This window comes from Caretta caretta, chromosome 1 (assembly GCF_965140235.1).
Source record: "Caretta caretta isolate rCarCar2 chromosome 1, rCarCar1.hap1, whole genome shotgun sequence".
In the NCBI taxonomy this organism is placed as follows: Eukaryota; Metazoa; Chordata; order Testudines; family Cheloniidae; genus Caretta; species Caretta caretta.
In genome coordinates, this window is record NC_134206.1 from 340,952,352 (window position 1) to 340,974,978 (window position 22,627).

Genomic DNA, 22,627 nt, shown 5'->3' on the forward strand with positions numbered 1-22,627 from the left:
AACCACAAAAGGTCACTGCATTTTTTTGTACATTGCTGCCTTCACATACATCCCAGGCTCTGCTGGCCTGGATGAATTATGGACAAACATAAGTCCCTAATGTGGCTGCATGTTGAGCTGCTGCTTAATAAGAAGGCAATTCTGTTAATGAAATATTTCAAGTTACGCTTGGCTCTTGCCCTAGTTCAGTTCCCTTTGGTTAATTGATACCCTTTACTATTGTCTTTTCAAGTTAATGTCTCTGTGCTGCTCAGATCAGCTCCTCCTAGTGCATGGAGGTGGGGGTGAGTGTGTGTTTTGAACAAATGCAATTCTCATAGCCTTTAAAAGCTGTCTCTTTGGAAAATTGCAATATGCTGAGCTACCAAGAGAAGCTGATGGGGATCAGTATAGGGCAGTGTGTGTGTGAGAGAGTAAGAGAAAGGAGTGCTGCTTATGAGACGAGAAGAAAAATCCCCGAGTCCCTGTCTGTTTTGCATTGCTAGGTGGTTCTTGGTTCATGACAGCGTGTTTCTGCAACCTGAAACTGCATTGTTTTCCATGACAGCGTGTTTCATTGCATTTATAGCATAATGAGCATATATTGTTAACTTCATTTTAATCAGAAGGACACAGCTGTGTGTGAGGCTATGAATGTTCATGGTCTCAAATATTAGACAACTTAACAATTATTTTTCATTGTCATATATGATACTTGAAGCTCTGATTCACTTAACTAAGCATGAGATATATAGTATCCTTAAGCTATGCTATGAAAATAGTGTCTAATTCTCATATCCCATGTTTTAATAATACTGTCCCAGACAGAGTGTTTGCATAGGAACTATATTAATTGTACACTTTCCAATGTTAAGTTGCAAATGTAGTTACTTTTTATAATTACATTGTATTCTAGTTATACTTTTGGTGATATCCTGACCTCTGCTGGCCTGAGGCTGCGGTTTGCATTACTCCAGTCAGTGACGCTTAGTTCTCTGAAATGTCTGTTACCACAGTAGTTGATAGGGCAATTAGCATGTAAGTTCATTGTCGGCTAATAATAAAGAAAAGATGGAGGGTTTTTTAATTAACTTATCTGGCAGTGGGGACCTGCCCAGGCTTTTTCCTGTATCATTTCTGAACTTGTGTGATGCCCAGAAGCAAATATTGGTGGTGTTTTGACCAGTTTGTAGTTTACATAAGGAGTCTTTTACTTCTTTCCCGTTAAATTTGAAACTCTTTCCCCTTTGGTCACAACCTGTCCTTCATACATGTTCCACTGTACAGCCTAAATTGCTTTTCTTTGTGTAACATGGATGGGGTTCGTGTGACTGCTCAATAACTACTTTTGATACTTCATTGCATAGGTCATGTGAATGCTTAAATGCCAGAAACCATTGAAGTATGTTATAAACCAATTCACCTTCAAATTTATGCAATGTTTTAAAATGTAAAATTAGGAGAGGCACCATGGTCCAGTGGATGGAATACTGAACTGAAGACCTGGGTTCTATAACTGGCTCTGTCTCTGATGTCCAAATCACTTCATCTCTCTGTGTCTAACCCTAACTCTTTTCAGAGTAACAGCCGTGTTAGTCTGTATTCGCAAAAAGAAAAGGAGTACTTGTGGCACCTTAGAGACTAACCAATTTATTTGAGCATGAGCTTTCGTGAGCTACAGCTCACTTCATCGGATGCATACTGTGGAAACTGCAGAAGACGTTATATACACACAGAGACCATGAAACAATACCTCCTCCCACCCCACTGTCCTGCTGGTAATAGCTTATCTAAAGTGATCATCAGGTTGGGCCATTTCCAGCACAAATCCAGGTTCTCTCACGCTCCGGCCCCCCCCCACACACAAACTCACTCTCCTGCTGGCAATAGCCCATCCAAAGTGACCACTTTCTTCACAATGTGTATGATAATCAAGGTGGGCCATTTCCTGCACAAATCCAGGTTCTCTCACTCCCTCACCCCCCTCCAAAAACCACACACACAAACTCACTCTCCTGCTGGTAACAGCAGGAGAGTGAGTTTGTGTGTGTATGGGGGTGGGGGGGGGGGTGAGAGAACCTGGATTTGTGCTGGAAATGGCCCACCTTGATTATCATGCACATTGTAGAGAGAGTGGTCACTTTGGATGGGCTATTACCAGCAGGAGAGTGAGTTTGTGTGTGGGGGGGGGGAGGAGGGGGTGGAGGGTGAGAAAACCTGGATTTGTGCTGGAAATGGCCCAACTTGATGATCACTTTAGATAAGCTATTACCAGCAGGACAGTGGGGTGGGAGGAGGTATTGTTTCATGGTCTCTGTGTGTATATAACGTCTTCTGCAGTTTCCACAGTATGCATCCGATGAAGTGAGCTGTAGCTCACGAAAGCTCATGCTCAAATAAATTGGTTAGTCTCTAAGGTGCCACAAGTACTCCTTTTCTTTTAACCCTAACTCTGTGTCAGTTTTTCCTTGCTCTGTCTTGTTTGTTTAGACTGTAAACTCTTCCGATTTTAATAGTTCTTACTATGTGTTTGTACAGCACCTTGCATGATGAAGTCCTGACCTTGGTTGGGGTCTCTACCAAGGCACTACCCTAGGCTCTCTACTCTAGGTGCTATTGCAATATTAATAATAAATAAGAGAGTGTCATAAAATGGATATTTGCCAGTTAAGATTCATCCCTTTCCAATAGCCCATTATTTATTTTACTTGGAATAAGATTCCCTCCCAATTTCAGTTTGACTCTAGTATTCCCAGAGGCAAAAATACTTCCAAGTTTGACTATGTCTACACTAGCACTTTTGTTGGTAAAACTTTTCAGTCATGGGTATGAAAAAAACACACCCCGACCAACATAAGTTACACTGATAGAAGCACCGGTGTGGACAGCGCAGTGTTGGTGCAAGATGCTATCCTACCGACATAGCTACCCCTGCTCGTTAGAGGTGGGAGAGCAGCGACACAGGAGACCTTACAGAAGTCCAGCTGCAGCGGTGTCTAGTGTAGACGTAGCCTTTAAAACCTACTGCAGAAGACAGAACAATGGTTTTCTTCAGAGACTACTACATGGACTGTAGATTTCCTGATAAAGCAGTAGTGTCCGTCTTCTCTGCAATGTGCTTCTTGAGATGTAGCCATGTATTCCAAGCAACTCTTGTTGGATGTGAAAATGCGCATTGCTTAGGTTAAAAAAAACAACAACCCACAACTGTCCAAAACACAAACTGAGAAGGCTTTAAGAACCAGCATAGACTGACCCAGGAGACAAGAAGCCTGAATTAACCTAAAACTGAAAAGAGTTCAGCATTAGAGGCTCAGGGAGAAGATGGGATTTTATTTTTCTGACAAACTAACTGAATAACTTGCCCAGAGCAGAGACCTGGCTTGCTTTACTGGAGACTTGTATGCAATTTGCCCCCTTTCCCTCCCAGCCTAAATTACATCCAGAGAAATAATTTGGAAAACTTCTGCTACAGGGTTATTATAAGGGATCACTGTATTTTCTCAGCCTCACTGTGAAAACAAAAGAGTGCAATGATCTAGACCTAAGATATGTGGGAGTCAGCAGTTTTTCTACAGTTCCTTTTTAAGCTAAATGTTACAAGATAGAAAATAAGAATATTTTTAAAAGCTGAAGATGCCAGTGTCTATCTGCAAAATCTCATAAAGGTGCCTCAACAGCATGAAACTCCACAAGAACCTCAGGGCAATGAAATGCAATGTGAAAAGTCAGATAAGTAAGACTGGCAAAGTAGCAATATCTGACTCGACCCTGTTAGTTTAATACCTGATGGTATTAAACCACCCAAGAAAATGGATATAATGTTGTTGTTTCATTATAAGGTCATCCATGTATTTACTATGACCATATTTTTCATTTCCACTTTATTGTGGAAAACGCTCTATGGACACCTTTAACTTCCTAATACTTTCTTTTAGGTTTTCAGACCTGTAGTTATATCCATCTGCTTTATTTCTGCATAAATTCTGCTGATCAGAACTTAACTATTACCTTAGTTCTAAAGTGTAAATCCACATGGGGTCAATTTATGATATGGGGTCATTTATGAAATTACAGATCAGCATATTTAAAAATGAAATTTTTCTTGTGCATCCACATTCAGATTTTTCTAAAGCTATCTCATGAGTGTTTCCTTCCTTTTTTAATACCCAACATTATGAACTAACAATAGCTTGCCATATTATTTATAGGTGAGTCAGAGAAAATTATGCACATTGTGTTTCTACTCTATTATAATGGCCTGAAATGCTATAAAATCACGATTATGGTTTCTGACTGGCAGGAGCTTATTTCTGGTGTGTTTCTATTTAACACAGTACAATGCTATCATCAGCCTACACATGGCATTTGGCTGTTCCACACATCTTCTGGGGCAATTATCAATATAGTGTAACTTTTTTTTCTAGCAAAACCCTGTGTGACAGTACAGAAGTTTTGTGTGTGTATGTGTAAATTAAGCTTTTGTGTGCAGTTGTGTACACAGCTTTTAAAAGCATTTCTGAAATAGTTGGCCTTTATCTTATTACACAAAACAGTAGGAGTATACATGGTTTAATTACAATAAGATATCTAATACAAGTGGATTGTCCTTGCCTCTAGACTTAGGCTAGATGGATGAAGAGAACAATAACTGTTAAAAACAAGTTGTTTTCCAGTTCACTTCATGAATTTTATCATGGAATTTAATTTAAAGATGGAAAATAACTGTAAGGACACTTATCGCTGTGTGTGAAGACAAGCCCTACAGTGGCGCAGCTGCACTGCTGTAGTGCTGTGTGTGAAGAAGCTACTATGTTGATGGGAGAACTTCTCCCGTCGTCATAGTTAATCCACCTCCCCGAGAGACGGTGAGAGAAGCTGTCCCACCCCCATGGTGCTGTCTACACAGGGGTTAGGTCAGCATAACTACGTTGCTAAGGTGTTTGGATTTTTCACACCCATGAGTGATGTGATTATACCGGTATAGGTCTGTAGTTTAGGCCTGGCCTCAGCCCTATTTCTGCTAGTTCAGGCTTGGACCAACTTTTGTTGGTGAGAGACACAAGCTTTCGAGCTACACAAGCTTTCTTCCGGTCTGAGAAACTAGTTCAGGCTATGTCTACATTAGCACTTCAGTAGGTAAAACTGATGTTGCTCAGGGGCTTGAAAAAAAAAATACCCTTGAGCGACATAAGTTACACCGACAGAAGTGCCAGTGTGTAACTGCCAGCTGACATAGCTCCTGCCATTCATTGGGCATGGTTTAATTATGCCGATAGGAGAGCTCTCTCCTGTCACCCTAGACATCAGTACAGCTGTGGCACTGTATGGGCTCTAGAGTAGACATAGCCTCAGTGTGTCACTGCTATAAACAAGGTGGAACAGATTGTTTAGCAGAAGTGGCTAACATACATTTCGAGGGACCATTCAAGCTTAAGTGGCTCATTAACACCCCTCCAGTCATAGGGAAGAAAGGAATGGAGGGGGGAAAAAGCAGCTGGGGTGGGGTTTGGTAGTGGGTTACAGATTGTTGTAATAATCCATAATCCAGTGTGTCTATTCAGACCATGATTTTTAGTGTCTAGCAAAGCCTGGGAGCTTAAATTCATAACTTCACCTTGAATGGTCCCTTGGAATGTGTGTTAACTACTTATGCTAAACAATCTGTTTCACCTTGTATTTAGCAGTTACACTGAGTTAGGCTATATCTACACCACACTTTTGTTGGTAAAACTTTTGTTGGTCAGGTCGTTCCTGACTGAAAAAAGTTTTACCGACGAAAAGCGCCAGTGTGGACAGCACTTTGTTGGTGGGAGACTTTGTTGTCCTGCTGACAAAGCCAGTGCTGCTTGTTGGGGGTGGGGTTTTTTTTTGCCAGCAGAAGAGCTCTCTCCTGTTGGCAAAGAGCGGCTACACAGGACACACTACAGCAGCACAGATGTGCCGCTGCAAGGTATGTAGTGTAGATACGGGAGAGGAGTTAGATTAGATTTTTTTTAAAAATTCCTTCTCCTGCTCATTTAAATAGAATATATGGCTATGGGTACCCGCATGGCCCCACAGTATGCCAACATTTTTGTGGCTGACTTAGAACAATGCTTTCTCAGCTCTCGTCCCCTAATGCCCCTACTCGCGCTACATTGATGACATCTTCATCATCTGGACCCATGGAAAAGAAGCCCTTGAGGAATTTCACCATGATTTCAACAATTTCCATCCCACCATCAACCTCAGCCTGGACCAGTCCACACAGGAGATCCACTTCCTGGACACTACGGTGCTAATAAGCAATGGTCACATAAACACCACCCTATACTGGAAACCTGCTGACCGCTATGCCTACCTACATGCCTCCAACTTTCATCCAGACCAAACCATACGATCCATTGTCTACAGCCAAGCTCTACAATACAACCACATTTGCTCCAACCCCTCAGACAGAGACAAACACCTACAAGATCTCTATCAAGCCTTCTTACAACTATAATACCCACCTAGTGAAGTGAAGAACCAGATTGACAGAGCCAGAAGAGTACCCAGAAGTTACCTACTACAGGACAGGCCCAACAAAGAAAATAACAGAATGCCACTAGCCATCACCTTCAGCCCCCAACTAAAACCTCTCCAGCACATCAAGGATCTACAACCTATCCTGAAGAACGCCCCATCACTCTCACAGATCTTGGGAGACAGGCCAGTCCTTGCTTGCAGACAGCTCCCCAACCTAAAGCAAATACTCACCAGCAACCACACAACAAAACCACTAACCCAGGAACCTATCCTTGCAACAAAGCCCGTTGCCAACTGTGCCACATATCTATTCAGGGGACACCATCACAGGGCCTAATCACATCAGCCACAATATCAGAGGCTCGTTCACCTGCACATCTACCAATGTGATATATGCCATCATGTGCCAGCAATGCCCCTCTGCCATGTACATTGGTCAAACTGGACAGTCTCAACGTAAAAGAATAAATGGACACAAATCAGACATCAAGAATTATAACATTCAAAAACCAGTTGGAGAACACTTCAGTCTCTTTGGTCACTTGATTACAGACCTAAAAGTGGCAATTCTTCAACAAAAAAACTTCAAAACCAGACTCCAATGAGAGACTGCTGAATTGGAATTAATTTGCAAACTGGATACAATTAACTTAGGCTTGAATAAAGACTGGGAGTGGATGTGTCATTACACAAAGTAAAACTATTTCCCCATGTTTCTTCCCCCCCCCCCCCCCCCACGTTCTTGCTAACTGCTGGAAATGGCCCACCTTAATTATCACTACAAAAGGTTCACACATCCCCTCCCCCGCTCTCTTGCTGGTAATAGCTCACCTTACCTGATCACTCTGGTTACAGTGTGTATGGTAACACCCATTGTTTCATGTTCTCTGTGTATATAAATCTCCCCACTGTATTTTCCACTGCATGCATGCGATGAAGTAAGGTGTAGCTCACGATAGCTTATGCTCAAATAAACTTGTTAGTCTCTAAGGTGTTACAAATCCTCCTGTTCTTTTTGCGGATACAGACTAACACGGCTGCTACTCTGAAACCTTTGTTTTCTGTGTTGTAATTGAAATGAATATATTTGAAAATGTAGAAAAATATCCAAAAAATATTTATAAAAAATCTCAATTGGTATTCTATTATTGTGTAATAGTACAATTAAAACAGCAATTAATTGTGCTTAATTTTTTTAATCGAGTTAATTTATTTTGAGTTAATTGCTTGAGTTAATGGTGATTAATTGACAGCCCTTATATAAATAAATAAATAAAAGCACATCCAGGCTGACAGCTCGTATGCAAAGAAATGGCTTTTTCCAAGGGAGACTAATTTAGCAAAGGTGATGCCACTGGTGCCACTATAATTCTTGACGTTAAATGCTCCTGCAGAGGAAAATATCTTGGTTAAACTTGTTTCTAATACTCTTAGAAGACTCTAAAGTAGATATTTTGGAAAAAACTAGGTCTGAAATTATTAATTGTCATTTTATTTCAGCAAAAGCACCTTGAAATTGAAAGAACTACAAAATGGCTAAAAATGCTGAAAAGCTGGGAAAAATACAAGAACAGCGAAAAGGTAAGTTATTCATGTTTTTGGTCAGTTTCCTCTATTGAATGTAGCAGTATAGTGATAATTCATACCTCATTTCAGAAAAATACATTTAAAAATAAAAATGAAAAGCTGTTTTTATGATTGCATGGTGCAACAATGTAATAAATTAACGAAGAAACTGGTGTTCAAATACAGGAGTTTTGAAGGACAGCATTTTGGGGGGCCACATGGCATATTCAGAACTGCCATTGCATGTAAATTCTTGTATTGCATTATAATTGTGGAGTGGAATTGGGACATGCACGGCCAGGGAGTACACACTGTTAGCATGCATGCTGCATAATATCTGTGGTAGAAGGGGAACTGTACATCACAAGACAAGCAGGTAAATAGAGAGTAAACTACTAGTCTTCAGGAGGAATAGTCAGCACACAATTTATATTTGAAAATAGTTTAAAAGCAGAAACAAAAGCTTTTATAAAGTTAAGCAGAGAGAGGCCCAATCCAAAAGTCCAGATCAGAACATGAGAACTCTGGAAAAATTTGGATCTGAATCTTAAATTTATTATTTGACTTTGTGCCCGTTTGTATGCTGAACATTATTGTAGTGTTTAATGCTGAAATTTTTAATCAAACTGATATGCAGGTGGTGTATACTCATCAGGGAATCTGCTGGCTCTTCATTTTGAATCCTTTTAAAATTCTTTGTGTGATATTAAGCAGGTAGCTATGTAGAGAAACAGCCTCCTTTTGCAGCCACAGGTTTGGTAGATGGGCAAAGAGAGCCTCTGCTACTTGTATACTGAATGTTGTCTTGGGTTCCTGCCAGGGAGTTTGACCAGTCATAAATTGTGATATCTAACTACATGTTGAACAAACCAGACACCATGAGGATGCTTTAAAGTAGCTTTAAAGGATGCTTTAAAGATTCTCTTGGAAGTGGTTTCCTAGAGTAAGCTTTAACATACAGAACAAATAATTAAAACCTAAACCTTAAGTACAACTTATTTAGTTACATTTTCCTTGTGTTGATTTCATGTGACTAAGCAAAAAATGCAAAGTGCCCTTCATACAGGTGGATCCTCTCTGTGGTGGAAATGATCTCTCTCTTAGGAGGGTGATGCTTACATGTTGGTGCACTGGTTTTACTGAATTTGACAGGGGGTCATCCCTGAAATACTGCCAGTAGCTATTTAAAAGTGCACATTAATGCCACACAACAGGTCAGGACAAAAGGTGAAGAAAAATCTTGTTCAACTGAAATTACAGGGAAATTTTAAGTAGGTATAATTAGCCATTTGGTATTTAACTCAGGATTCAGCCAGAGGTTAACATCACTAACTGTCTTGAAAATGGCTGTGGGATTTTTAATGACCACAAGAGAGTTTTTTGACAACAAATGAAAATAGACTACATCTACATGTGTAATAGCTGTACTTCTGTGTGTAATGGCTTCCTCATGTGGAGAGACAGTTGTGTAATGCTAGGGTACTAGACTGAGAGTCAGGAAACCTGGACTTTTTTCTAGCTCTGTCTTGGGCAGTTCACTTAGGGTTAGGTGTTGTCCATGTCTTGCACAGCCAAATAGGGGAATTAGGCCCTGTAGCCTCCATGAGGCCGTGTAAGATCTACTTGGATCTTTGTTCTCTGTCTCCTGCAGCGCACAGCCCTTGCATTCTCATCCTCCTTTACTGTGAGTGAATTGGTGAGGAGGGGCTAGAAAAAGGCCAGAAGTGGGTGAGAAGCCCAGCTGTGTCCCTCCAGGCAATAGCAAGCTGAATAGGGCTGGTGTTGCTGGGGAGAAGCAACCTACACGTTTCCCTTGCTACAGCAAGTTACAACCTGCTGGAGAAAGGGGGAATGAAGGAAGGAAGGAATTGTTACTCTCTGAATCAGAGTTTCTTCCTGAAGCTGGAGCGGTGAACGTACTCTACCCTTTCTAGGGTTACATACTTCAAGGGTTTCCCGGACGTAGCCTCCTTTTTGAATTTCCTTTCTCTGTCCAGGCAGATTTTTCAAATAACAGTCAATGTCCCAGCTTTTTGCAGCGCAGACAAACTGCAGCTCAGAAAAAGCCCCGATTGGTCCCTCCCCTGCATCTCTACCTGATTGGTCCATTCTCCTGCAAGCCACAACTGCTGGATCCCACCCAGCCAGGCCCCAACTCTGGGGAGGGAGTCCCGCAGGGAGGCACTGACTGGCGGCTGTTGCTGCATCCTGGGCTTACACCAGTCGCCCTGCCACTGTGATGGAGCAACACTGTTCCCACCTCCAGTGAGTATCCCTGCTGCAGGTATCCCCAGCTGTACCCCTCTCCAGCTCCTCCCCCCTTCTGGCTGTGTCCTCTTCTTGGGAAACTAAAATATGGTAACCCTAAAGTGGGCTGAGAGTGAACTCTCGTAATATATCTCTACACAGCAGTTGGGAGGGCACTTCACAGCATGGGTGGACAGACACTTGCTACCTCTGCTTGAGCTAGTGTGCTAAACATTGCAGTGTGGCCACAGCAGCAAGGATGGCGGGTCAGGCTAGCCACCTGAGTGTGTACCCAGGGGGTTGGGTGCAGGATTGTACTCAGGTGTCTAGCCTGAGCTGCTGCTTGTGCTGGTGTGGCCACACTACTATTTTTAGAATACTAACTCAAGCAGAGCTAGCAAGTGTCTGTCTACCTGCTCTGAGAAGCACCCTCCCAGCTGCTGCATAGACATATCTAGCTCTTCATTTTTCCTAGTACCACTTCCCATCTGTAAGATGGGCATAATGATGTTTACACAGTTAAGTGCTAAGTAATGTGTGCTTGCTGTCCTATCGCCCTCTTTGGAAGGAGATGGAAGAGGTACTGGTTACCTGCGATAGACTTCTGCCCTCCCTTCCTGCAAATGTCTTTTAAAAATACCCATAAATATTTCTGTAAAGGGCAACACACAAATTGCCCATTATGGCAGGTTTTACAAAACTGTTTATTTTGATACATAGTTTAAAAGTACTAGACTGTAACTATAGCAACAGTAGCTTTAAGTGATATAGGGGCCAGTTGTGTGAGAGAGATGGTGTCTTCTGTAAGAAACACCTTTGCCGGTTCAGACTGGGAATCTTAGGCCATGGCTTCACTTGCGAGTTGGAGCACATTAAAGCAGCTTCGGGCACCCTAACTCACGACATGTCCACACTGACAAGGCACATAGAGCGCCCGGACTCCGCGGCTGGAGTGCTTCTGGTACTCCACCTCTACAGGAAGCATAATGCTTGATGCGCCCCAACTGGAGCGCCGTGGCGTCAGTGTGGACGCCCTGGTCAATTAATGCGCTCTGATCGGCCTCCAGAAGCGTCCCACAATGCCTGTTCTAGCCACTCTGGTCATCACTTTGAACTCAACTGTCCTGCCCTCAGGTGACCAACCGTTGGACCCACCCTTTAAATTATCTGGGAATTTTGAAAATCCCCTTCCTGTTTGCTCAGGAAGGCATGGGGTGCTCTCAGCGAATCTTTCCAGGTGACCATGCCTCCATGTGCCAGGTGATCACCAGTATGGAGCAGTGGTGAGGTGCTGGACCTCATCAGTGTTTCGGGGGAGGAAGCTGTCCAGTCCCAGCTGCGCTCCAACCGTAGGAATTACGATACCTTTGGGCAGATATCAAGGGACATGATGGAAAGGGGCCATAACTGGGACACACTGCAGAGCAGAGTTAAAGTGAAGGAGCTGTGGAATGCCTACCGCAAAGCCCGCAAGGCAAAGTGCCGCTCCAGTCCTCCGCTCCTGCGACCTGCTGTTTCTACAAAGAGCTGGATGCAGTACGTGGGGGCAACCCCACCTCCACTCCGAGTACCACCATGGACACTTCAGAGCCCAGTTCAACAAGGGAGGAGGAGGAGGAAGGCGGGAGCGAGGGTGCTGAGGAGGCGGGAGACGGCCCGGCATCCCTAAATGCATGCAGCCAGGAGCTGCTCTCAAGCCAGGAGGAAGGTAGCCAGTCGCAGCAGACAGTGCTTGGGGAAGGACAAACACCAGGGGAGGTGCCCGGTAAGCGGCTTTTATTTTGGGAAGGAAGTTGTTTGGTGCAGGCTCTTGGGGCGAGGAGGGTTAGGGCTGCATGCATGCCTAGATGCGGAATAGGGCGTTGATGTGCTCTCACATTGCGGTAATTGGCCTCAGTGATCTCTTCAAAGGTCTCATGCAGGAGCTGGGCAATGCGCTTGCGCAGGTTCCTTGGCAGAACTACTCTGCTCCTTGTCCCAGTCAGGCTAACATGTCCGTGCCACTGTTCCGTGAGGGACAAGGGGACCATTTCTGCATACAGGCAAACTGCATATGGGCCAGGGCAGAAGCTGCATTGTAGTAGAAGACCCTCCCTTGCTTCCCAGGTCACCCTCAGCAGCGAGATATCTTCCAGAATGAACTCTTGTGGAAAATGTGGGGACAGTGTTCAGTACAGGGGCCCCCTACAGCTGTTAGCTCTCCCCAAGGCACAGAATCCTAGAGGACAGTATGTCCGTGAAACAACCAGTCCCCCTTGCCCCTGTGCTTACTTACCATTTTGGGGGTCCTATGGGTTATGTGCACTCATTTTGGGATGGGCAATTCTGCTATTGTGTAGACTGTGCTTGTCTTTAGGTACGGGGGAATCATTGCTCTGTCTGGTGTGAACAATGCTGCCTTTGTTAAGTGTTGCATTTTGGCTTTACAGATTTTTTCAACCTTGAGATCTCAGCCATCCTGGTTATCATCGGCCAAAAGACTGCAAAGAATTAGGAAGCAGCCACGTAGAGGCAAAGAGGACCTGCTGCATGAAGTGATGCAGCTTTTTAATGAAAATCAAAAGGCGCAGGAGTGGCGGGAGAGCGAAAGGAGGGTCCGCCAGCAGAATGCGGATCGCCGGCACCAAAGCACGGAGCGGTTGCTAAGCATTGTGGAGCGCCAAGCGGACTCAATACAGGCGCTCCTAGCAATGCAGGCGGAGCACTACCACGCCCACCCACCCTGCAGCCCTTGTCCCAGAACTCCTTCCCCTGTGCCCCCATGTCGCCTCCAACCCTCTCTCCCCCATATCTGGGTTCTTATCGCCACCAGCTGCCTCCAACGCCTGTAGCTTCATCACCCAGTCCTGCAAACTACGACCCTTACCCACTGCACTCAACCCCCATCATCATGCATTTTAGCCAGCCTTTGAAATGCAGCACTCATTGCACAGCTCTCTAGACAGGAAGGCTGGGTATGATAACCGGACATACGCAAATCTGTGATTGAACCGTTCCCCACCCCACCCCACCCTCTTGCCCTTTCTGTTTCCCAAGCAGTTGTGTTTCTTTTCAATAAATGGATTTTCTTTTCAATATTTGGATTTTTTTGGCTTTGAAAACATTCTTTATTATTGCATTAAGTAAAAGATTCCGTAGCACAGGAAAGCAACAGGCACTGCAAGTCCATGTAGCAAACACAGATTCCTACTTACATTGGAACCACCGCTCTTCATTCCTGTGCAGGGCACCAAACATTACTGGTGGCTTTCAGCCTCAAATTGCTCCCTCAAGGCATCCCTAATCCTTGCAGCCCTGCTCTCTGGCTGTTCAAATTCAGCCCTCAAGTGTTGAACCTCTGAGTTCCATGCCTGAGTGAATCTTTCATCCTTCCCCTCACAAATGTTATGGAGGGTACACTACGTGGATATAACCATGGGGATGTTGTCGTTGACCAGGTCCAGCTTCCCATACAGACAGTGCCAGCGGCCCTTTAAACAGCCAAAAGCACACTCCACAGTCATTCTGCACCGACTCAATCTGTTATTGAACTTCTCCTTGCTGCTGTCAAGGCTCCCTGTGTAGGGTTTCATGAGCCACAGTATTAAAGGGTAAGCGGGGTCTCCCAAGGATCACAATGGGCATTTCAACTTCCCTTATGGTGATCTTCTGGTCTGGGAAGAAAGTCCCAGCTTGCAGCTTCCTGAACAGGCCAGTGTTCCCAAAGATGCGTGCGTCATGTACCTTTCCAGGGCAGCCTGCGTTAATGTCAATGAAATGCCTATGGTGATCCACAAGCGCCTGGAGAAGCATAGAGAAATACCCCTTCCAATTAACGTACTCGGAGGGAAGGTGGGCTGGTGCCAGAATTGGAATATGTGTCCCATCTATTGCCCATCCGCAGTTAGGGAAAGCCATCTGTGCAAAGCCATCCACAATGTCATGCATGTTACCCAGAGTCACGGTTCTTCTGAGCAGGATGCAATTAATGGCCCTGCGAACTTGCATCAATACAATTCCAACGGTTGACTTCCGCACTCCAAACTGATTAGCGACCAATCGGTAGCTGTCTGAAGTTGCCAGATTGCAATAGCCACCTGCTTCTCCACCGTCAGGGCAGCTCTCAATTTCATGTCCATGCGCCACACCTTTTCTGTTCTTTCAGTCTGCAGTTTTTACCTGCTGTTACCTAAGATTAGATAAGAGTATTTCTCACTATATTCCAGTTCTACTTTGGGCTTGTCTTCTTTGCAAACTGCCCCGCCTCATGGGTCAGCTAGCTCCAGCTTTAAGCACCACTTAACTTGAGCTAGAGATTTTTGTATGTGGACTGAAGTGGCGTTAGAGGTAACACTTGAGTTATAAAACTCGAGTTTACTGGATTGTGAAGACGCACCCTTTGGACGTTTGACAGACCTTCATGCACAGTTAGCTTCACTGTTCTGCCATATGACAGGTTTCAGAGTAGCAGCCGTCTTAGTCTGTATCCGCAAAAAGAAAAAGAGCTCAGTGTAGCTCACGAAAGCTTATGCTCAAATAAATTTGTTAGTCTCTAAGGTGCCACAAGTCCTCCTTTTCTTTTTGTTCTGCTATAGACGTTCTTCTGTCATTTGTGGGTCTTGCATACAACAGTTTTAAAAATAGGAAAATGTGATTGTAAAACCACAATTGGACTCTGTTGCAGCTGAAACCATTAACAACTCATGTGCATGTTTGTTTTAAAACTGATAATGTTTCAGGTTGATAGTGTCCCTTTAAAAATCCACAGGGCCATTTTATTTCCTGAGTTTCATTTGAGAGAGATGTATGTGTGTGCGATTCTGGTGCCTGGGGCACACAAGTAGCACTCCTGCTCAGATGAGTGGGGTGTGTGTATGTGGTGTGTTTTGGTTTTATGTGAATTATTAGTAACGTATTAATTTTATATGTATCTAAAATAATACAGAGCACATTAATAAATTACATTGAAAGAAAAAAGTTAACCTAAAGTGTTACTAGCAACAAAAATAAGTGAGGTATTTTTTTCAAGTATGAAACTCAATTTTTGAGTTTTGAATAAAGTTAATTGTTACTTTGCAGACTAAGTGCAAGAGATTGGCTGATGATTATGTTTTTGTCTGTGTCCCCATCTTCTTTTTTTATTATCAGTGTAAATGTAGCTGGATCAGGAGTAGTACTGATTGTGGATAATACATCTTGAGCAGCATTTTGTGGGCAGAAATTTGCTTTTTAAATAACACTCACTTCCTAATTCCCAATAAGACAATAGAGAAGGTACTTGTACTGAGTAAATTTGTACCTCAGGTGTGATGGGTGATGCTATTGAAGTGTCATATTGCATAAGTGGGTATGATTGAAACAATGGCCACTTGTGCATGCCATTAAGATGGACATTTACTGTTCCCAATAGAATGGGGAGTACCTCGTTAAAGGCAACTAATTGAACAAAGCACTATAAATAATGGCAGGGATAATAGAGCTTTATTCAGCAAGGGGCTTTATTTGCCAAAGGCTAGGAACTCATCGTCCACCCTGATCATCTGAACACTACTGAGCACACAGAGACTCTTAAAACAAGAATTGAGTACTTCTCCCACCCTCTCCCCATACACACAACATGGATGATCCAGAGCACAAACTGAGTAGAGTTCCAGCTTCCCAAAATATGCCATAGATGGTAAGATTAAAGTATTGTTTATTATTTACTATTTATTAGAGAGCTGTTGCTGCTTCTCGGTAAAAGCTCTAATAAAGAGGAGGGGTGTGTGGCTAGCGCTTCAGTTATTGTGAGTGGGGGACAGGCACTGAATGTGGTAGCTCCTTAACCCTGCCGTTCTTAAGGCAGCAAGGAACAGTGCTACAGTTGCTGGAGCAACTCCTGTCTTTCTCTTTCTGTCTTCTCTTTGGGTGTCCAAAAGCCAGAGAAGCAGCTTGTACCTAAAGAAAACTTACAGGCATTATCTTAGAGCGTCCCATTCCACCTCACGTCCCTGCAGTTCGGGAGAGGACTGCTCCTGAAATCAGTATATTAATAAAGCACCGTAAAGAGAATAGCACCATATTATTGCAGAGTTGTGGACTGTAATTGTAGTTGTGAATCCGTTTTGGAAAATGCAGTAATGAGATATTCCAGGAATGCAGAAAAAAGAGAGGAGGAGCAGGCCATAAGGATAGAACAACCACGAGAACAACTAGTGTAAGTAGTTGGGCAGGACTTCTGTAATGACCTTTCATAATATATTACTGAGAAGGTTTTGCCTTCAAGAAACGTCGTATCTGTGTATGAGAGTGAATTTATTTGATTATATTCCTCAAAAACTTTTTTATTCATAATTGCAAAGTACAGTTTTCTTTAATCCTCTCTTTTGTAAAGCTGCTTATCTACTGCTTCCTTAATTCTTTCCTTCTTAATTTTTCAGTTGGCGTTAATGGGAAAGCATTCGTGTGTGAGACAGAGAAAAAGAGAGAAATAATTTTAGGTGAAACTAGATCTGCCACTTCAGATTTAGGAAATATTTTAGAGGTTATGAAAGATGTAAGACAAAGTCCTGGACACTGAATTTCTTTAGTCATGTTTTATCTCACTATGTTGCCCATATTCCTAACCTGTGTTGCAGAGGTAGGAGTGAGGAAGGGAGTTCATTCAGTCCTTAACTTCTCTGCTGATGCAGCTTACAAAGGTGCTAGTTTGAATGGATTATGAACATCTGACCACTAGTAACTGGACTGAGACCAAACAGCCATCTGAAGGTTAAGATGTCAAGTCTTGGTCAGATTTGAACTGGTGACCTAAAGGTAATCAAAAGTGCCTTAATAGAAACCATCTTAAAGGTAACTCAATAGCCGCATCTCAAAATGAAGCCCATTGGTTCCAAAATAATAATTATTCAGAAACCTCTTCAAGAACAGGTTGCACTTTCAGACACTGTAATGGTCTCCTGAAGCTGCATAAACTACCCTTTTGCATGTCTGTTGCTTGTCCAAATAAAATACTACTCTCTTCCAGGAGCAGCTTCTTATGTAGAAGATGTCTATTGAATGGCAAAGTTCCTCAATTTCTATCGTTCTTGACACCAGTTCTTCTAGTTTATGCTTTTACTTCCTAATTGTATTCTACAGTAACAAGCCAAGGTACATCAAGCCATCAGTCACTACTCATATTAAAGCTTTCCCGACTTAATGTGATCACAATTTTCAGGAAAGATTAAATAAAATTCCACTTACTATCTTCCCATTCGAATATTGACAACGCTATATGTCTGCCTTTCACAGTCTGCCTTTAGCTTTAGTTGAGAAGCTATCCACAGAGAGAGGAGGTTGGGAAGGGAAGGAGAATCTGCCAAGAAAAGGTAGCTAAGTTTATTTTAGAATTCATAGAGGATGTGATAGTCAAATCTCCACTTGCTTTATGTTCAGTCTTCAAAGCCTGAATAAAGTATCACTTTCCCCTCTCCGAGATTTCAGAATAAGATAGTGCAGAGCTCTTATGCTTGCACTCTCCTGTTATTGTTACAAAACCCATGAAAGATGAAATAACTAGTGAAAGCTCCATTATAGCAATACATTCCTTTAGGACCTCAGGATTTGATTCTTATCCTTGCCATGATTGATTCTTTTTCAGCTGGTGGCCTCCCTCAGCCTTCTGGGTGCCCAAATGACGATTCTCACTCTTAACAGCTAGATTTTCTGATAGCTGCCTCATTTCCCTTCCTGAGCCAATTAGATTTGTGAGCTTGCTCTTGCAACATGGCTTGAGAAGTGTCTTGTTTTTTTATTTTTCACAGATATTTTCACAGTAGCCCACAGAGTATGTGGGAACATTTTTGGGGTGTGTGTGCAAGTCTCATTAGGTAGTATGCATTTTACAGTCAGGTAGATTGACTAATTGGCTGTTGTAACAGATCTTGTTGAGCACCCACCTTGTGGCCACTTACAAGATTGCTGTGAGGAGATCCAGATGCTCATGTTTTAAGCCTCTGGAGTCTGAATAGAGCCCAGTCTTGGCACCAGCTCAGGGTGCATAGGTCCCCAATTGAGCACCCTGTCCTGAGAATTTAGACCTTGTGGCCCACTGCATAGTCCCTGAAAGCAGTGCAGAGCTCTCAGAATTCCCCTGTAGATCAAACATACCTTTGATGGAGTTCTGGGAGAGAGTATGAGTCTTCTAGGTTACTGTTAACTTTCTCATGGGGCATGTGGTAAGGTATAGCACATAACCCATAGAACTTTGCACAGAATTCAAATACAGTAAAAAGAAAAGGAGTACTCGTGGCACCTTAGAGACTAACCAATTTATTTGAGCATAAGCTTTCGTGAGCTACAGCTCACTTCATCGGATGCATCTGATGAAGTGAGCTGTACCTCACGAAAGCTTATGCTCAAATAAATTGGTTAGTCTTTAAGGTGCCACGAGTACTCCTTTTCTTTTTGCGAATATAGACTAACACGGCTGTTACTCTGAAACCTTTCAAATACAGTATTGCTCTTTACTTATCACACAAGAAATACAGACCTATAAAGATATAATGAGCCCTACATGCATTTCCTTGCCTCAGTTTCCTCACTAATACAGACCATTCTTTGGCCTGGGGTCAGAGTCCTTTGAGGTCATCCAGTGTTTTTCTGTTGCAATGCATCGTTTGTGTGCAGAAGTATGGAGCCTTCTCCCCCACAGCTCTTCCTCTCTGACTATGGCCTGTCAGTCCCCTTCCCCTCTCCTGCTCAAACGTCCTATGTCTCTCCTTTGAGTCTTCCCCTTGTGAATCCTTTTATATTCTCCTTCTTTTAGTCTGTAGCTTTGTGCTACTTGGGAAATTTCCACTCTCCAAACTCCCAGCCCCCCTGCAGATCAATTTGGCTGAGCTGGTTTCCCACTCCAGCAGTCTCCTTAGCATAACTATTGTGTAGTCAAAACACAGTTATTAAAGTTAAGTCCTCCCCGTTGTACTCAGTCTTGTGTACCTGCTGCAGGTCCTGTCTGCAGTGGTGGAGACACATACATAGGGGCTTTCCATGATACAGCAGTTTCAGAAGAACAACTTCATAATGTCAACCAGAATTCCTAAGTTGTACAAACACATCCCCCAAATCATCACAGATACTCATCTTGCAAAATCAAAATGAGTTCGTTTTTAAACTTTTCTTTTCCGTTTTAATTCATGCCATGTGTTTTCACTTCAGAGTTGGAAAGAGCTACTTAAGGATTCAATTCTACAGCCACTTTCTCTCTCTCTTAAAGTGAGGGGGACATATTCTCAGCTAGTGTAAATTGTCATAGCTCCATTGAAATCTGAGTTCAGTTATATCAATAGTGCTATGACAATTTACCCGAGCTGAGGTTCAGCCCCAGAGAGTGCCAGATGTAGAAGCTTGCATTTAAAAAAAAAAAATGATTACATTTTTATATGTAATACTTGGATAATTTTTTCATCATGTTTAATGCTAAGGGCACTGTTCCAATTTCATAATGCTATGCTGTTATGGAGAAATATTTTCAGACAGTAACAGTTAACTGAAATATATAATAACATCTCTTACAAGAAAAACAAATATGTAAACGTAGCACTATAATTTCTTTTAAATCAGATATTGTTATAGTTTGGTTAGTGAAAATTCCTCCATTTCTGGAGGACTGTAATAGTTCTAGTGTGTGTATTTTGTTTTGTTTTTGAATCTAGAGAGAATACAAAATCTGTTTATGATCATGCAAGTCATATGATAATATACAAAAACAGCTATTTCCAACACAGGTATATAACTGTATATTTGCTATATAGGGTAATAGCAATGTACAGTTTAATGGTGATAGACTAAATATGCTAATATTCCATTTGCTTTTTCATTTGACTTTTCTTTAACAGTGTGGTAGCTGAAGACTTATCATAAAGGAGAGGTTTTCTGTTGTTTATAGCTCCTGGTTTTGCTGAATATGGTTCGGCTCTGTCTCTTCCCTCCTATTAAAAAAAAAAAAAATCTTTCACATTCCTTTCCCTTCTTATTGCCTGTGTAATTGAGCCTATGTCATGAAAGATTTTCTTCCTTCAAAGGAGATATCAATCTTGTTTCTGGCAGCTTTTGAGCTTCTTTCTGTCTCTGAAACCTGTCAGACAATGGGAGTCCTTAATCTAGCGTTCTGTTGTTTCTAGTCAGAATCTTGCAACATCTCTCAATAATGACAGGATCTGCCTCTGTTTAAATTCAGCAATAGTTCTGAGAGTGAAGTCATTGGATCTGAGTTTGTAGGGCCTGCAGGGAAGACCAAAATGAGGTGTGGCATTATTCTGCAAGTTGTCTACATGCCTCTCCAGTACTGCAAAACTTCTGATCAAATCAATTACAAATGTTTGCTCACATCAATATTTTCCTGTAGCTTTGAATAGCCCTGTTGGGTCCTAATATTTTTTCAATGGACGATGTTCTGCTTTGTGAACCTTTCACTTGCTTGTTCAAGTTATTTGTGCTGACTGTTCTTCCAACTTCGCTTTCACAGAAGTTCTGTCAGCCCTTTTATCATCAACCTTCAAGTCAGGATTTCAGAGAGCTGTCCTAGTTGCTGGTTGTTTCAGCCTGAGTGGGCACATAGCGTGGTAGAGTTGCCCACTCTGTTGAGACCCTGAAAACAAATCTCTCTCCTTCCTTAGTGTCACTCATTTTCAAAGGGTATTTTGTTTAATAATGCAGTGCTCAGGCCTTTGGCTGTTATTCCATACCATGATTCAGTTTTGTTTTTATTTCAGCAAGAAGTTTGTATCACAAAGTATAGATTATGGAGCGTCCATTAAGTGCAGATGCTCAGTATCCTGCTGACCTTTCCCCACTCCTCCTTTTCCCAACCCTATGTGTTTATTTAGAATATAGATCTGTTAGTAAATTTTTCTCCAGTGTATAGGTTGTTGATTAAGAGAATAATTGATGGAAATGGATGAAGAAACAAGCAACAACATTGTTACGAAATGTCAAAAATGCTAGTTATTAAAGTACACCTGTATTGCAATAATTATCACCTGATTAGGAGAATGGCATGATATAGGGGACTGGTAATAGGATAGGACCTTTAACTTACTGATTACTAGGTCAATTCCAGACTAGTTTGATAGCTACTGAAAGTCGTTACTATCTGATGGCTGTTGGATGGATATTTGGAAAAGAGCTGCATCATTCCAAAGTTCCAAACAAAAAGTACCACAATTGGTGTCCGAAAATGGGCCCTGAAGAATTAATCACTTTCTCACTTATGGGTAGTTATCCCTGCAGATGAAGGCTGAGACAGACTGGGCAGGGGAGGTTGCCACCTTTCTAATGGCTGGTAACCTGACCAGCCTCTTCCCCAAGGCCCCACCCCTTCTTCACGAGTTTCCCCTGAAGCCCCGCCCCCATCACTTGCTCCTCTCCCCCGGTAGGGTTGCTACCTCTGAGGTACATCTGCCCACACATCCTTTACAGACAGTTGTTTGAACTTCTCCATTTTCATACACACACAGTGGGAGATTTGCTTCATTAGAACACCCATTCTGGAGAGCAGAGGAAGGGAACTCCCCCTTTTGCATGTACAGCTGGGGTGAAAGGGAGGACTCCCCCCTACATTTATACAGATGCCCAGATTGGCAGAGAGACTACCCTTATTTCCACCAGTACCTAAGAGAGAAGAAGGTCCCACCCACTTGCACACAGAGTGAGTGTGTGGAAGGAAGAGGAAAAAGGTGCTTCCCATTTGCAGCATGCCGACCCGAGAGAGGAGGGGGGGGAGCACGTCTCCCCACCCCATTTGTTGCACACCTGCCAGTTCCCACACCCTGCCAAACTCCAGGCTGAGAAACTTTCTGAACTTTCCCCAGTTGGGAGTAGGCAGGGCAGGGAGAGCTGGGTGCTGTGATTGGCTGGATGGGCAGGGCACCGGGCTATGATTGGCTAGGCTCTGTCCCCCTCCTTATGAGGGTGGTGAACTTTCTCTCAGCGGGTTAAATTCAAATTGGCAGCAAGCAGTTTCCACAGATTTAAAAAAAAAAGGGGGGGGGGGGCATCAGGGTTTGTCAAATGGCACCCGGACACACAAGCTGAAACCTGGACTGTCCAGCTGAAAACTGGATGGGTGGCAACCCGTCTGGTGGGACTTTGTTGAGTAAAGCCTGGTCTACACTTAAGTTTTACAAGCTAGGGGTCTGATTGTTTACTGAAATAGTTAAACTGGTAAAAGCCCTAGTGTGGATGCAGTTAAGTCAGCTGATATAAAGGTGCTTTATACCAGTATAGTTAAAGCAGCAAAACTTTCTAATGTGGACAAGGCCTTACAATACAGCTGTCACCATGTCTTTTCTGTGGATAAACAAAGGATTGCAGCCTCCTAGAT

At 42.8% G+C, this 22,627-nt stretch overlaps 1 protein-coding gene across 7 annotated transcripts in view; it reads left to right on the forward strand.

Moving 5' to 3' along the window:
• USP6NL (USP6 N-terminal like) overlaps positions 1-22,627 on the forward strand; it is a 218,382-nt gene that overhangs the window by 135,662 nt on the left and 60,093 nt on the right. For all 7 annotated transcript variants that reach the window (XM_048836606.2, XM_048836611.2, XM_048836608.2 and 4 more), the window contains one exon: positions 7,990-8,070. In XM_048836606.2, the coding sequence (XP_048692563.1) occupies positions 7,990-8,070 (81 nt within the window). The remainder of the gene's footprint in view (positions 1-7,989; positions 8,071-22,627) is intronic.